The sequence below is a fragment of the Myxine glutinosa genome, chromosome 7 (assembly GCF_964187855.1).
Source record: "Myxine glutinosa chromosome 7, kmMyxGlut1.1, whole genome shotgun sequence".
Taxonomy (NCBI): Eukaryota; Metazoa; Chordata; class Myxini; order Myxiniformes; family Myxinidae; genus Myxine; species Myxine glutinosa.
In genome coordinates, this window is record NC_136267.1 from 48,809,697 (window position 1) to 48,826,176 (window position 16,480).

The following is a 16,480-nucleotide window of genomic DNA, read 5'->3' on the forward strand; positions in this document are numbered from 1 at the left end:
GGGTGAAAATTGGTGATTTTACAAAACCTTGACCTTTGACCTATTGATCTGAAAAAAACAATCAGCTTCTAGCTTTTGATTGATGAACCAATTCAGTGACCCGATATGCAAATTCTTGAAATTTCAGGTCAATCGGATGAAAATTGACGATTTTATGTGATTTTGACCTTTTGACCAAATTATTCATTTGCCATCTCCATATTCTCATAATAAAGCTTTGGTAAAAATTTGATGACAAAACTCAAATGGTAAAAAGGTTACGGCCCGGACAGACAGCAGACAGACACACACGCACACACACACACACACACACACACACAGAAGTGATTACAATATCTCGTCTCCTGCTGTGCAGCAAACCCTAAGATGTGGTGTTAATTCAACGGCCCACAGGGGCTCAAACTCAGGACCCTAAGATCTCAAGCCAGCCACCTTAACCGTTGAGCCACCACCAGCCTAATGATGAGGATAAGTGAGTGAGTAAGTAAACTTTGGGAAGGATAATGTTCGCACAAGCTAATGGAGAAGCTAACTCCAGAGTTTAGATGAATCCGCTATCGCTCGTGTAACCCAAACACGTGTTATCCTGTTATCCGAGTAACAAAGGACACTTGATCCGTGTTCCCGCATAAAGCTGTGAAGGTCAAGGTGTCGCCACCTGCTGATAACACATGTTTCATAGTCGATGGAGGATTAACATCACCGAAAATAGTCTCCATGGCATCGCTGCCTGAAATGGACCCCGAATTGTTTGGTGGTCACAAACACACAAGCTTTTATTTTAAGATGTATTGTCACCGGATAACAATTACAGATTAGTTCTTTATTTGTTCGTCTGAGCCCCAGTTAGAGTTGCCATCAATTGTGCCACGTCTCGATTTGGAAATGTCTCTTTGTCTTGGTGTTAATGGTGGAGCCTTCTGGAACCAATTGCGCACTGTCCGCCATTTTGGTGGTGGTCGATGATACAGCCGTCTGCAGCTTGTCTTATTAATCCTCAACCTCATCGATCATTTTCTCCACCGGTCATCGCATCACCCTCACCTCATTTAACCCACCTTATTAACATATCCCTCACCTTCATTTCCTCCTTCCACCTCACGTATTCGAGGCCAGATACCCTCTCATCTCTCCTGGTTGGATGTTCAGGATCCTGTACGTTCACGGCCACACCAGAGAACACCGGATGAAGGTTATAGCTGCAAATTCAAATGTAAAATGTTCATTGTAGTTGTAACACACATGCCAAACTACCTCTTCACAGGATTGGTGACTGTGAGCACTTGTCATGCCAGAAAATCCTGCAAGGGTTCTGACCAATAGAGGGTGCCTGCCACACGTCCGCCCTATTTAAGCAACAACAAGCGTTACGCCTAGGTCCCCCGTCGGTGAAGTGATGTGAGTTGACAAAGTGGAAGACGCAAGGCGGCCATCTTGGATGTTAATGATAATATTTTAATGATAATTATGACGTCATAGGTCACATGGTGCAGGCGCCATCTTGGAAAAACTTCGTACTCTATATCTCTGAAACTGCTCAATGGAAAAAATTGAAACATGGCTCATTTTCAAGTACTCCCCATGGGGAATAAGATATGTTAATGATGATGTCATCGGTGCCTTCATTATGATGTCATAATTCAACAAGTATAATGCTTCATCAGATCAGTATGATTTTTTTTTTCTCTGCAACTGTTGGTCTGATGTACAGGAAATTGTCACCATAGAAGTGCCTCCTTCTGAAGAATATTTTAATGATAATTATGATTTAATCGGACACGTGGTACAGGCGCCATCTTGAAAAAACTGAAAAACGTTACACCTCTATATCTCCAAAACCGATCCTTGGAAATTTTTTTAACGTGGCTCATTGTAAAGAAATCCGCATGGAGAATAGATTTTGTTGACGATGTCCTCATTGGTGTCGTAATTATGACGTCATAATTTGACATGGACTATGCTTAGTCTGATCAGTTTGAAATGTATGGAGCGTGATCTATGCAGCAATTATATTAGAGAATATAAATTTATGATATAATCGCTCACGTGGTCTGGCAGCCATATTAGATGAAAGAAAAAAAAACCTTCGAGAACAGAAGAGTTGGCTCTCACCAAGTTGACTGTGCAGGGTAAGTATTCTAAGAATACCATCTAGTTACTTTTGCTATGAGAAGTGCCCTTGGAAAAATGCCGTGATTAGCTATCTTAACACGGATATACACCTCAACACATATTTCACCAAAGCCCGAAACCCCCATTGGGAAGGAGGGCAAATGAAGTTGCGACAACCTCCATTGTGTGACACTTGGTCTTCCTGTCAAGTTTGGTTGTCATTGGATATATAACGACCGAATGTATCACGGTCAGACAGACAGACGGACACCAAATCACGTATTTACCTCTGCCACTAAAGGTGGATGGAGGTTATGTTTTCACCTCTGTCTATCTGTCTGTCTGTCTGATTATTACTTGCAAAATCGAAGATTTTTCAAGTATATTCTTTGTTTTCTTGTGACGTCATTGGAGCACGCGCGCAGGGCACCCTGGGACACCTCGGCCATTTTGATACCCTCTCGAACAACGTCGTCAGCGGATTCACATTAAATAGTTTTTGTTCACGACCAGTCATGCCAATTTGCGGCGTATTTCGTTGTTCAAACAGGCCAGGCGTTAGGCCAGGAGTTAAGTTTTACAAAACGCCCAAACTTCTACTGAATCAGGGTGAGGAAACAAGAAATTTAAGTGAAGAGAGGCGGCGTTTGTGGAAGGCTGCCATCAATCGCAGTGACATCCAAACAGAATCACAGTGGGATCGCACACCTGTCTGCTCCGAGCATTTTGTTAACAGTAAGTAAGAACATGTTTCATTGTATAACCATACAATTACTATAATCATTAATGATATTGAATACAATATTTGGTTAATCATTTAGGTATTATGGAATACAATCAGGAATACAATATTAATCAATCAGGTCCATAACATTAACACAAGCAGCTTTAAAAAATACATGTTTGTTTAATATATTAATACCTTGGATCGAATCAAGTGGACGTCATTCAGTTCTTTGTGTAGGATTTGTCGCACCCATCCATCTTGGTACAACCTGTATGCCTCGAGGGATTTATACTTCTTCAACTCATCTTTGGTATAGGCCGATTTGCTGAACAACAGGTAGTTGATCACGTCGATGTGGGTCACCTGAGGCCACTTGCTCACATTCTTCTCAAATTGATCATTTGATAGACCATAAGGGTCACACCCAATGACAGAAATCTTCTCTTTGTAACGAACAAGAACGTCCGGGGGGAGCGTCTCTTGGTAGCCAAGGTTGGCACTCGCACTGCTAGCCATACTCAAGCCTGGATCTACCGTATCCTTACGTACACTCCAAGTCTGTTCTACAGGTAGTTGGTTGCAGGTTGACCCACTGCCCAGGTGTTCACCAGTTCACTGGTCCACGGCAAACTTAAACCGAATGTTCTGTGTTTGTTGGGCAACAATACGTAATATAAACTAGATGGCACCACACTCCACATGAACGTGACAAAACAAACAAAATTACTTTATAAAACAGACTTTTTGCGATCCGCATTCACCATAAACCAACGCAACAAATCAATATCAGCGCACACGGACAGATTAGCTTGGGTATCAAAATGGCCGCCGCGCAATGCGAGATGGGTAAACTGTGACGTCAGTGAAAACAAAGGATTGGTCGGTTCCGTTTGTGGTTGTCTGTTTGTCACCGGCCTACAGGTCACAATTCCAAACCGATCGTCACGAAACTTCACCAAGTTGTATAAGTCGTCCCAATTGAGAAGCCTATTGATTCTGAGGTCAAAGGTCATCTAGAGGTCAAATTTCTAAAATCGCCATTTTAAATCCGATTGACTTGAAAATTTAATAGCATTTGCATATCGAGTCACTAAATTGGGAAACATACTATTTTTGAGGTCAAAATGTCAAAGGTCAACTTAAGGTCAAATTTTTTAAATCATCAATTTTCATCTAAAAAGCCGTCAATTCTCAACCGATTGACTTGAAAATTGAACAGCATTTGCATATCGAGTCAATAAATTGGGAAACATACTATTTTTGAGCTCAAAAGGTCAAAGGTCAACCCAAGGTCAAATTTTTAAATTCATCAATTTTCATCTACAAAGCCGTCAATTCTCAACCGATTGACTTGAAAATTGAACAGCATTTGCAGATCAAGTCACTAAATTGGGAAACATACTATTTTAGGTCAAAAGGTCAAAGGTCAACTCAAGGTCAAACTTCCAAAATCATCACTTTTTATCTGAAAAAACTGTCAATTTTCATCCGATTGACTTGAAAATTGAACACAGCATTTGCACATTGAGTCACTAAATGGGAAAACCAACTATTTTTGAGGTCAAAAGGTCAAAGGTCAACTCAAGGTCAACCTTCCAAACTCATCATTTTCATCTGAAAAATCGTCAATTTTCTTCCTATTGACCTGAGCTTTGATCAAGATTGTCAATTTTAATCTTGATGAAATGGACAATTTACTGTATCAATGGAATTTTTTTTCTTGGGGAGGGGGGGGGAGCGTATTTTGCAAGTATCGTGCTCCGCATGACGTCTTCTTGTTTGTTTGTTTGTCTGTTTGTTTGTGAACAAGATATCTCAAAAGTTGTGGACCGATTCGGAGGAAATTGTATATAGTGTGAGGTTGAGTGAGAGGTAGTGTGTGTGGCAAAGACGAAATGATTATATTTTGGTGAAGATCCGGATCCGGCTGGTAGAATTTTTAAAGTGATTCTTCATCATTGGAAGATAGGGCCAAAAACTATACAAAGCAGGATATCTCAAAAAGTTGTGGATGGATGATTTTGATGAAATATGATTCTGTATTGTGATTTTCTGGTTTAGCATACAATGATTTTTCCATGTGAGAAAACATATAAATTACATATGCTTTATGAATTTTAATGGCTCATGAATTTATTGATCATTAATTATTTTTCTAATTATTAATTCATATATTTTATCACAATAAAGAAGATTCGATTTTTGACATTTCGTGTTCTGACGTATCGTTTGCATTTGTGTAGGAACAAGTGGCGCAGTCATGTCATACGCGGAAGATGAAATTGAGGACATGGAGTGAGTTTATTCCAAATGTTTTCACAGTTAACACATCTCATCGACATACATTTGACATCTGACCTGCTCAGTCATGGAATTATGATGTCCAGAAACCCTTGTTGCTATGGAAACATGCTGCCTGTTATTAGACAATATTCACCTTTCATAGTCCTTCACATCGCAGCTTTTGCAAGAAAATGATTTAATTAAGAGGAATCTTAATGGCTCATTGTAAAGATATCGGTGAGTGGTTGGAGATTCACATGGTGAATAAAAGATAAAATCGAAAGTTTTGGTAATTACCTAACATTTCATGGCCAGTGAGGTGATGTGAGGCAATAACAATGATGATAATAAATGAACTCCAAGTGGATAAAAATTTTTTTTTTATTGTTGTCATCATTGCTTTTATTGATTACATAGCAAAATTGAAGCTGCAGACACACTCACACATAATCAACATGCGCCCTTTTTTCGCAACCACTGAATCCTATTTGCAAAAGCTTACATTGTGTGTGTGTGTGTATGTCTGTATTACAGGCTTCCTGAAGGTAAGATGTTTGCTGAACTGTAATTCCCTCGGAATGGTGAGTAACGTGCCATTTTGGTATATAGTACAAGGAGCGAATAGCAAGGCATTGGCCTGAGCGCATACCTCCGCAGGCTGAACAGTTTATGTTTTGCATCCCACTCATAGGCTTGATCAGGATCTGGACCTGAGCCAAAATCGAATCAGCTTGTTCTTGTCACATACTCAACCTGTCCACCAAATCTCGTCCGAATCCGTCCATAACTTTTTGAGATATCCTGCTATATATCGGTTTTGGTCCTATCTCCCAATGGTGAATAATTACTTTAAAAATTCTCGGATCCAGATCCGGATCTTCACCAAAATCTATTCATTTCGTCCTTGTAACGTACTCAACCTATCCGCCAAATTTCGTCCTAATCCGTCAACTTTTTGAGATATTCTGCTGTATATCGGTTTTGGTCCTATCTCCCAATGGTGAATAATTACTTTAAAAATTCTCGGATCCAGACCCGGATCTTCACCAAAATCTATTCATTTCGTTCTTGTCACATACTCAACCTGTGCACCAAATTTCGTCCGAATCCATCAACTTTTTCAGATATCCTGCTATATATGGGATTTGGCCCCATCTCTCAATGGTGAAGAATCACTTCTCTTAGTTTCGTCCACATTTTGTTTGACTGATAAAGTGACAAGAAACAATAATCGCATTATACATTACATTGCGCAATAAAAGTGTAACATTGAATTTCCAGTTGTCGTGTTCCATCTGAACACTTTCTTCAGCCTCCCAAGCACCATGCATGAGACCCATAAAATGTGTCCATTTACTCCTTTGTTACTAAGACTCTTGCTCTTATGACAATCTCATTCTTCCCTCCAGGCCTTCAACACAGCTGTTCACTACCATCTCAGATCATTCCCCATCCAAATCATGATCTTTTATACCTTCGTTAACACAAACACCAAGTCCACCTCCTTCCAATTTTCCATTTTTCCTTCCTGAGAGTTTTAATCTGTATCCATCTTGTCCACCCCTTACATTCTCTCCTGTCCCCAATTCCTCCCCACACCCATTGTTTGTCCAAGTCTCCCTCTATCTTGGTCTTCAACTCTGCTGTCCCCCTTTCTCTACTGGTGCTTTTGTTCTGTTGCGTCTGGATCAGTGCAGTGTTCTCGCTCTTCCACAAGCCTCGACTCTGAATACAGAAAAGTCTGTTAGTGTCACATCACATACTTGCAGGATTTCCTTTTTATACATGTGAGTTCCTCCGTCTAATAAACACAATCACGATTGGCCGAAGGTCTCGTTGGAGTGCACTCATTTATGGCCATTAATATGATGAAACAAAAGTCTAATTTCAAAAATTGAGAATTACTAGATCTGATTGCTATCGATTTTTTAAAGCTTTATATCTATCTATACATCTATCTATAATTCCAGTAATCTCTGTACGTTTGTACGTTTGTACGTTTGTCTGTCTGTGACCGCTGTTTCTCGACAACCACGGGTCCGATATACTTTTAACTTGCCAGGTATATTGCTGGGGACCCGAGGATGTGCCTTTTCAAGGTTTCATATTAATCGGACAATTACTTACCGAGCTATGTCCAAAAAACGATTCAACCAATCAGAGAGCAGCGAACGATCGCGTGTGCCGGCGTTGCGAATGGACCAAACCATTCCATGTAAATAGAGGGGGGGGGTTCTGTGGTCGTTGCGAATGGACGAAACCATTTCATATAAATAGAGGGGGGGGGATTGTCACTGTACTCGCAAGCCGTTCGCCGTTCGCTTTGGCGTTGCGAATGAACCAAACCATTTCATGTAAATAGAGGGGGGGGATATAATTTTAGATAGATATATAGTACGGGCATATATATAGTACGGGCATGCCCTAGTACGGTTTGTTTGTTTGTACGTTTGTCTGTGACCGCTGTTTCTCGACAACCACGGGTCCGATATACTTGAAACTTGCCAGGTATATTGCTGGGGACCCGAGGATGTGCCTTTTCAAGGTTTCATATTAATCGGACAATTACTTACCGAGCTATGTCCAAAAAACGATTCAACCAATCAGAGAGCAGCGAGCTATCGCGTGTGCCGAACGTGGCGAACACACTCTGCCTCGGATGGCACATTTGAGAGCGTATTCATTTATTTCACGTTTGCAAACTATGTTGGCGCTATGTTGGCGTTAAACGATGTTTTAAAACTAATTAAAACCCCGGGGGGATTGTCACTGTACTCGCAAGCCGTTCGCCGTTCGCTTTGGCGTTGCGAATGGACCAAAACATTTCATGCACCAAACCATTTCATGTAAAGCGTTCGCCGTTCGCTTTGGCGTTGCGAATGGACCAAAACATTTCATGAACCAAACCATTTCATGTAAATAGAGGGGGGGGATATAATTTTAGATATAGATATAGTACGGGCATGCCCTAGTTTACATAAATGCACCATTAAACAGACAATGTAACTTTACACAATTTCCCAGGATTTTCTGTGGCAGTGGACTTGTTTTCTATTATGGATTCCTTATTGGCCGTGTAATGTCATGTGGGAGTTTCCACAAAAGGTTTAATGTCAGTCTTAATTGCAAACAACTTCATTAGTCCACATAAAATTTGCTTATTATGTCAATAAATACCAAATGGAAATTACCTCTGGAGAGAGTACAAGAAGTTGCCTCTTTCTTCCTTTGCAAACAGCATATACCACATACAACGCAATGTCCGTTTGTGTGTTTGTACAGATGTCTGTCCCCCTTCACAAGGGTAGGTTTTAACGGCCAATCTTTAAACACAAATGTTTATTCACTACGGTCTATTTTTGAGGATAAAACAAGCTCGAAAAACATTTTCCATAAAAGAGTAATTATATCTCTTCTATTGGAAATGTAGACGGTGGCTTGCATACCGAGCCTCAAGGGCGGTGTACAGAAGTGTTTTTTTAATAATAATAAATACAAGGCGCAAGGACATGAAATTCGCACGTGATGTGATGTGCAACACATGCAGAGTAAAAGGAGTGTTCATTTACATCCATTGGATGTCCGATAAATAAAAAAGATATAAGCACACCTGACGCAAGGCCGAGGCTGGCTTCAGACTTTGGCACGCTCATGAGAATGCATCATCAAATAAACTGTTCCAACCTGTCATTTTTGACGGGCTTCTTACTAGTCTATACTGTATATGAAACCTCACGGAGATAAGTGCTTTGAGAAAACCGACGTCCCATACAGAGCATGGTACTGGTACATTATGATGGGTATAAATATTTGTGCATTAATTTGTTTGTTTATCTTTATTCTTTTTTCTCCCTTCTGTTGTTTGTTCCTCTTTGGCCTTTTAAATCTACGCTCCTCACTTTCCAAATCCTCAGAGCTATTTGTTTAACCATTGGAACCCACAACGCAATGGAATTCCCAGCTGTCCACATTTCAAACATTCCATTGTTGTGACATTCACAATGCCAATAGCTGGAGAACTATTTTCGTACACAAAGCCAAAGGCAACACAAGGAAAGGACTAACCTATAACATTCCCTGCATATTAGAGGCCTGTTCCACAAGGCCTATTAGTGGGGTTTTCTCGGAAAAAGCACAAATAAGAATATTTAGAACCACAGCCAAGCCATTATTTTGTTTGTATATATCACATTTGCTCAATGATTATACTTATAATCTCAGTTATGTCCACATATTGTACTTACTCATGTTCCAGCTCTTCTTTTATCACCATCCAGAGCAATCAATACCTTGCTAGAATCAATATGTTAATCACTGGAGACATCATCATAGGCAATGTGATTATAGTTTGGTGATAAAAAATAAATATTACTATTACTCTAATTTCCTTGTTTACTTGAAAACTTTGGAAAAGTTCACCAGTGAATCTACTGCTGAGTCTGAACTTTTTCTGCTGGAGTTCCAAATCAAAATCCCTGAGTTCTAATGCGAAGGTAGACTTGTGTCGTGTGGGTTAGAGTAAAAATCCATTGCTCCTTTAGTTTTATTTGGTGAATGTATATATTTTATCCAGATTCAATTACGAGTTCACTCTGTTGGTTGCATCATTACTGAAATGTGACTGTGGCACTGATGTAGACCCTAAAGATTAAGGTATAGGAACTCAGAGTTCGGATAGGGCACTATAATACACAATGATGTCCTATTTCGTCTTGCATTTGGCATCCAGATAACCTGAAAAACTTAGTCAACAAGATGGAGAATTGCTTTGTAATACATGTCCCCGAGCGATGTGATGTTTTCAAAGTCCAAAAAGGGAATAACTCTGAAAAATTGATGAAACACACCCTGAAACTCGACTTTGTTTCGTAAATTATCATAGCTAGATGGTATTCAGAGAAAACTTATACCCTGCGCAGTCAACTTGGTGCGAGCCAACTCTTCTGATTTTGAAGGTTTTTTTTCTTTGATCCAATATGGCTGCCACATCACGTGAGCGATTACATCATAAATTTACATTCTCGAATATAATTGTTGTGTAGATCACGCCCAAGAAATTTCAAACTAATCAGACTAAGCGTTGTACTTGTCGAATTATGATGTCATAATTAGGGTACCAATGACATCAGCATTAACATATCTTATTCACCATGGGGAGTACTTGAGTACTTGACAATGAGCCATGTTTCAATTTTTCCCATGGAGCGGTTTCGGAGATATAGAGGTGCAACGTTTTTCGATTTTTCAATGATGGCGCCTGTACCACGTGACCTATGACGGCATCATTATCATTGAAAATTTCTACACGAGGAGATGCTCCTATGGTCAAAATTTTGTGTCCATCAGACTAACAGTTGCAGAGGGAAAAAAAATCATACTGATCAGATCAAGCGTTGTACGTGTCCAATTATGACGTCATAATGAGGGCAACGATGACATTGAAGGAGCTGGGGCTCCCACGTCGATCGGAAGAATGGACGCGACAAAAAGCTGGAATTCATCCGAGTTGCTTTAATCAAACCAAACACTCAGGCACTCTGAAAAGCCCGTTTATCGGGCAGCAATATATATACATATTATCCCGGAGCGTTTGCCCAGGAAAGGCGAGAGGGGGCGTGGCCCAGCGTCCTGGCTGTGGCCTGGCAAGTTGAGGGCGAGCCTGCCCGGGCATGCCCGGGCATGCCCGGGCGTCCCGACCGAGGCCTGGCAAGTTGAGCGCGGGCCTGCCCGGGCGTCCTGGACGAGCCCGGCATGGTGATCGCTCCGCGTCCTTGATAGGTGCAAGGCGATTGTGAAAACCCAGCGGTAGCCGCTACACACGTCCCCCCAGAATCGACTTGCACCAGCAGGGTCAATTTGAGGGGGGTCCTGATGACCCGGCCGAAGCGACCCCTGGCGGGTCGTGGGAGGGGGTCCGGCGTGGTGGTGGGCGGTCGAGTGGGGGGCACCGTGGACGGGGGGCGGCCTCGCCGCGGCGGAAGGGCCACCCGTGGTGGGTGGTCGACGTCCACGTGCGCCGGCTTGAGGCGGTCCACCGCAATCCGGTCCGACCTGCCGCCGATGTCGATGACGAACGACTTGTCGTCCCGTCGCAGCACCCGGAAGGGCCCGTCGTACGGCGGCCGGAGTGGCCCCCGAAGTGCGTCGTGACGCACAAAAACATACTCCGCTGTGCGAAGTGCTGGGGGGACGTAGGACTGGGGGTCACCGTGGTGGGATGTTGGCACGGGGGCAAACCGTCGGGCGGCCTCCTGGAGGTCCGAGCGCTGGTGAGCTGCGGACCAGGGACTGGTAGCGTCGGGCACGAATTCGCCCGGGACGCGTAGCGCCTGGCCATAGACAAGCTCGGCGGTGGATGCCTGGAGGTCCTCCTTGGGGGCCGTGCGGAGGCCCAAAAGGACCCACGGCAGCCGGTCGGCCCAACCGCCGTCTTGAAGGCCGGCCATGAGCGCGGCCTTCATGGAGCGGTGGAATCGCTCGCACAACCCGTTTGCTTGGGGGTGGTAGGCCGTAGTACGGTGCAGCTTGACCCCCAGGTTGCGGGCGACCGCGCCCCACAGCTCGGAGGTGAACTGTGGTCCGCGGTCTGACGAGATGTCCGCCGGTGCGCCGAAGCGGGCGACCCAGGTGGCGATGAAAGCCTGCGCCACGTCGGCGGTGGTGGTGGAGATGAGGGGAACGGCCTCCGGCCACCTGGTGGTCCTGTCCACCATGGTGAGCAGGTGTGTGAACCCCCGTGACGGGGGGAGGGGGCCCACCAGATCCACGTTGACGTGGTCGAAACGTCGTTCGGGCACGGTGAAAGGTGCCAGCGGGGCCTGGGTGTGTCGGTGGACCTTGGCCCGTTGGCAGGCCGTGCAGGTGCTGGTCCAATCGCGGACGTCCCGACGAAGGCCGTGCCAGACGAATCGCGCCGACACCAGCTTCTGGGAAGCTTTCCGGCCCGGGTGGGAAAGGCCGTGGAGGGAGGCGAAGATGCGGCGTTGCCAGGTGACCGGCACGATGGGGCGAGGTTGGCCTTGGGAGACGTCGCAGTGCAGGACAGTGTCCGCGAAGGGGATGTCGGCCAGGCGGAGGCCCGTGTCCGCCGCCCGGAGGGCTTGCACCGTGGTGTCGGTGGTTTGGTCCGCCGCCATAAGCGCAAAGTCCACGCCCAGGTGGACCGCGTTCGTGCTGGCCCGGGAAAGACAGTCGGCCACGGCGTTGTTTTTGCCGGCGACGTGCCGGATGTCCGTGGTAAACTCCGACACGGCGGAGAGGTGGCGCTGTTGGCGGGCCGACCACGGCTCCGTGACCTTGGCCATGGCGTAAACCAACGGCTTGTGGTCGACGAACGCCGTGAAAGGTCAGCCCTCCAGGAGGTGGCGGAAATGGCGGACGGCCAGGTGTAGACCGAGGAGCTCCCGGTCAAACGTGCTGTATTTGAGCTCGTTCGGCCGGAGCTGCCGGCTGAAAAAAGCGAGTGGCTGCCAAACCCCGTTCACCCATTGCTCATGTACGGTGCCCACCGCGTAGTCGGAGGCATCCGTGGTGAGGGCGATGGGAGCGTTGAGCACCGGGTGAGCGAGCAGTGTTGCGTCGGCGAGGGCCCGCTTTGAGCTTTGGAAGGCCGCATCCATTGCTGCGGACCAGGCGATGTCGTGCTTGGCCGGCTTGCCCCGGAGGGCTTCGTAGAGGGGCCGCATGAGTTGAGCAGCGCGGGGCACGAAGCGGTGATAAAAATTCACCATTCCCAGGAATTCCTGCAGGGCCTTTATGGTGCGGGGACGCGGGAACGTGGTGATGGCCTCGACCTTGGTTGGCAGCGGCACGGCCCCGTTCTTGGTGATGTGGTGGCCCAAAAAATCAACGGCCATCGTGCCGAAGTGGCATTTGGCCGGGTTGACGATGAGGCCGTGCTCGCTGAGGTGCCCGAACAGTGTTCAGAGGTGGAGGAGGTGCTCGGCCCGGGACGTGCTGGCGACGAGGATGTCGTCCAGGTAAACGAAAAGGAACGGCAGGTCACGCAGCACGCCGTCCATCAAGCGCTGGAACGCCTGAGCCGCGTTCTTGAGACCAAACGGCATCCGCAAGAATTCGAATAAGCCGAACGGCGTGATGACTGCCGTTTTAGGGACGTCGGCCGCCCTGACAGGTACCTGGTGATATCCCCGTATGAGATCAATTTTCGAAAAAATGACCCGTCCCGCCAGACGGGCGGAGAAGTCTTGGATATGCGGGATCGGGTACCTGTCGGGGGTGGTAGCATCATTGAGACGGCGGTAGTCGCCACACGGGCGCCATCCACCCCCCGGCTTTGGCACGATGTGCAGTGGCGAGGCCCACGCGCTATCGGAGCGCCGCACGATGCCGAGGTGATCCAACGCGTCGAATTCGGCCTTCGCCACGGCGAGCTTGGCTGGGTCGAGGCGGCGGGCCCTGGCGTAGACCGGCGGGCCCGTGGTTGGTATGTGGTGCTCGATCCCATGCCGTACTGCGACGGCCGAAAACGTCGGCCGCGTGAGGGCCGGGAACTCCGTGAGCAGGCGAGCAAACTCGTTCGCCGCTGGGACGGCGCATGCCAGCTCGGTCGGCGCAGAGCTGCTCAATGTGCATACCAGGGAGCTGAAGGTTTCGGCGTTGATTAAACGACGCCGTTGGACGTCCACCAGCAGTCCATGTGCACAGAGGAAGTCGGCGCCTAGCAGAGCCATGGGCACATTTGCGGTTACAAACGTCCAAGCAAAGCGTTGGCCGCCGAAGCAGAGGGTGACGTTGCGCGGGCCGAAGGTGCGGATGGTCGATCCGTTGGCCGCAACCAAGGAGGGGCCGCAAACTGCGGATTGCCTGTCCTGGTCAGAGGCGGGTATGACGCTCAGTTGGGCGCCGGTGTCGCACAGGAAGCGCCGTCCGGACGCTTTATCCGTGATGAACAGTAAGTTGCCCGTGTGGCCGGCGCTCATGGCTGGTAATGAACGCCGGCCCGGCCGTTTCCCGGCCTGCCGAAGGTGCACGGGGGTCGGCATGTCCGGGCCTTCTGTCCGAACCTGGCATGATAGTAACACCACGCTTGGTCAGGTGGAGGCCCCGGTCGTCGTGCTGGAGGTGGTCGGCTCGGTGTAGCGGCCGCCAATTGCGTCGGCAGTTCGGTCGTCGACCGTGCCGGGTGCTCGGGCGCCATGGGTGTTGCGTCGGACGGCGGTGGGTCCCATGTCGCCGCTGCGATGCGCTGTCCTGCGGCGGAGATCTTGTCGGCTTCTCTGGCAAGGGCCCGGGGATCTGTGATCGTCGTGCTTGCCAGGGCGAGGCGTACCGGGTTAGGCAGCTGACGGAGGAACAGCTCCCGGAACAGGAATGCCGGAGAGTGCTCGCCGAGCAGTGAAAGCATGTAGTCCATTCGCTCGGAAGGGCGCGTGTCGCCGAGCTCGGGCAGGTCGAGCAGGCGCCGTGCGCGTTCCGCCGATGGGAGGGCGAAAGCGTCGAGGAGAAGCTTCTTAATCGCGCCGTATTTGTCAGCGGCTGGCGGGCTCTCGAGGAGGCTCAGGGCACGGGCCGCGGTGGCCGAACCGAGCGCTGCTACCACATGGTGGAAGCGGGTGTCGTCGGCCATGATGCCTCGCAGGGCGAACAGGGAATCCGCCTGTGCGAACCAAACCGCCGCGTGAGCCTCCCAGAAGGTAGGCAGTTTAAGGGCGACTGCCGTGTCCATGTCGGTAGCTCACCAATGAAGGAGCTGGGGCTCCCACGTCGATCGGAAGAATGGACGCGACAAAAAGCTGGAATTCATCCGAGTTGCTTTAATCAAACCAAACACTCAGGCACTCTGAAAAGCCCGTTTATCGGGCAGCAATATATATACATATTATCCCGGAGCGTTTGCCCGGGAAAGGCGAGAGGGGGCGTGGCCCAGCGTCCTGGCTGTGGCCTGGCAGGTTGAGGGCGAGCCTGCCCGGGCGTCCTGGACGAGCCCGGCATGGTGATCGCTCCGCGTCCTTGATAGGTGCAAGGCGATTGTGAAAACCCAGCGGTAGCCGCTACAACATCATCATTAACCGATCTCATTCCTAATGGGGAGTACTTGACAATGAGCCTTGTTTCAATTTTTTCCATTGAGCAGTTTCAGAGATACAGAGGTGCAACGTTTTTCCAAGATAGCATCTGAACCATGTGACCTATGACGTCATAATTATGAATAAAAAATTATACAGGTGGAGGCGCATCTATGGTAAAATTTAGTATCAATCGGACCAACGGTTGCCAAGAAAATGATTTTTTTTAAATGCAGACACGCACGCCACACGTACATACGCCACACGCACGCCACACATACGAACGCAACCGAATGCTAAACCCTGCTTTTCGCTTCAACAGCACAGGGTAATAAAGCCATGCACCAAGTTTCATTTGAATATGTTAGAGGGTATGGGAAAAAGTCTGAAAAACCACAGGTGGGATGGACGGACAGACAGATAGACGGACAGACGGACGGACAGGTGGATGGATGGACAGACGGAGAGCAAAGCTGTAGTCCCCTCCGATGAAACCGGTAGGGGACCAATAAGATGATAAGCCAAAAATGGCACCATTTTTATTATAACCTGATTACCTGATTTTCTACCCTCTGCACCTTTTCACTATTAATCTGACAACGTGGCACCCTGCGGCCGATTTTCTGTGTCATCGGTTATAACGAGCAAATTTAGTATTTACTTAATAATGTATTCTGCCAAAACTGTAATTTTTCATTCGATGCTCCTTTTAAATTCCCCTCCCTCTTCGCACTTTCCCCACTTGAATCTTAACAGAAGATGAAGAGGAAATGGGAAAGGAAGAAACTGCCGAAGTAGAGGAAGAAGAAGAAGAAGAGCAAGGTAAGGATGCACAAGAAAGACTAATGCAAAAAGTGTAACTCAAATGGAAGTATTTCGATCTTGTATTTTAATCTAAATCAAATCGAAACGACAAAGTTCATTTAGTGAATGCGGAGAACATCAGTGATGCAATCTGACAGATTCAAATAATTGATAACAACTGAAAAGTTGCAACTGCTGATGATTGAACAAAGCATTATTTCATTCGGTTATCTTCACATTTAATTTACGATGTTAAGTTTCGTCGATGTTTATCTACCAGTCTTTCTACCAAGTATAACCTTAGCTTTAAATGCCATATACCTTCTAAACAAATTCCTGATGTGGAAGATGCAATTACATGCCTCATTCCCATGGAATCCCAGATACCATGGGTCTTCGAAGTCCTCAAACTCGGTTTCCTGCGTCTTGACAATAACAACAGGAGACTCGAGTGAGGACACCGCAACATTCAGATTTAAGCTGCTATCTTGAAGCGAGAGACTGTTATTGGGAAAGCGCTTTAACA

General features: G+C 46.9%; 1 protein-coding gene across 4 annotated transcripts in view; it reads left to right on the forward strand.

The window, feature by feature from the left end:
• Positions 1-16,480, forward strand: part of LOC137431203 (troponin T, cardiac muscle) — a 73,011-nt gene that overhangs the window by 9,268 nt on the left and 47,263 nt on the right. For all 4 annotated transcript variants that reach the window (XM_078781670.1, XM_078781671.1, XM_078781672.1 and 1 more), the window contains exons 2-3: positions 5,083-5,138; positions 15,907-15,972. In XM_078781670.1, the coding sequence (XP_078637796.1) occupies positions 15,921-15,972 (52 nt within the window). In that variant the 5' untranslated portion in view covers positions 5,083-5,138; positions 15,907-15,920. The remainder of the gene's footprint in view (positions 1-5,082; positions 5,139-15,906; positions 15,973-16,480) is intronic.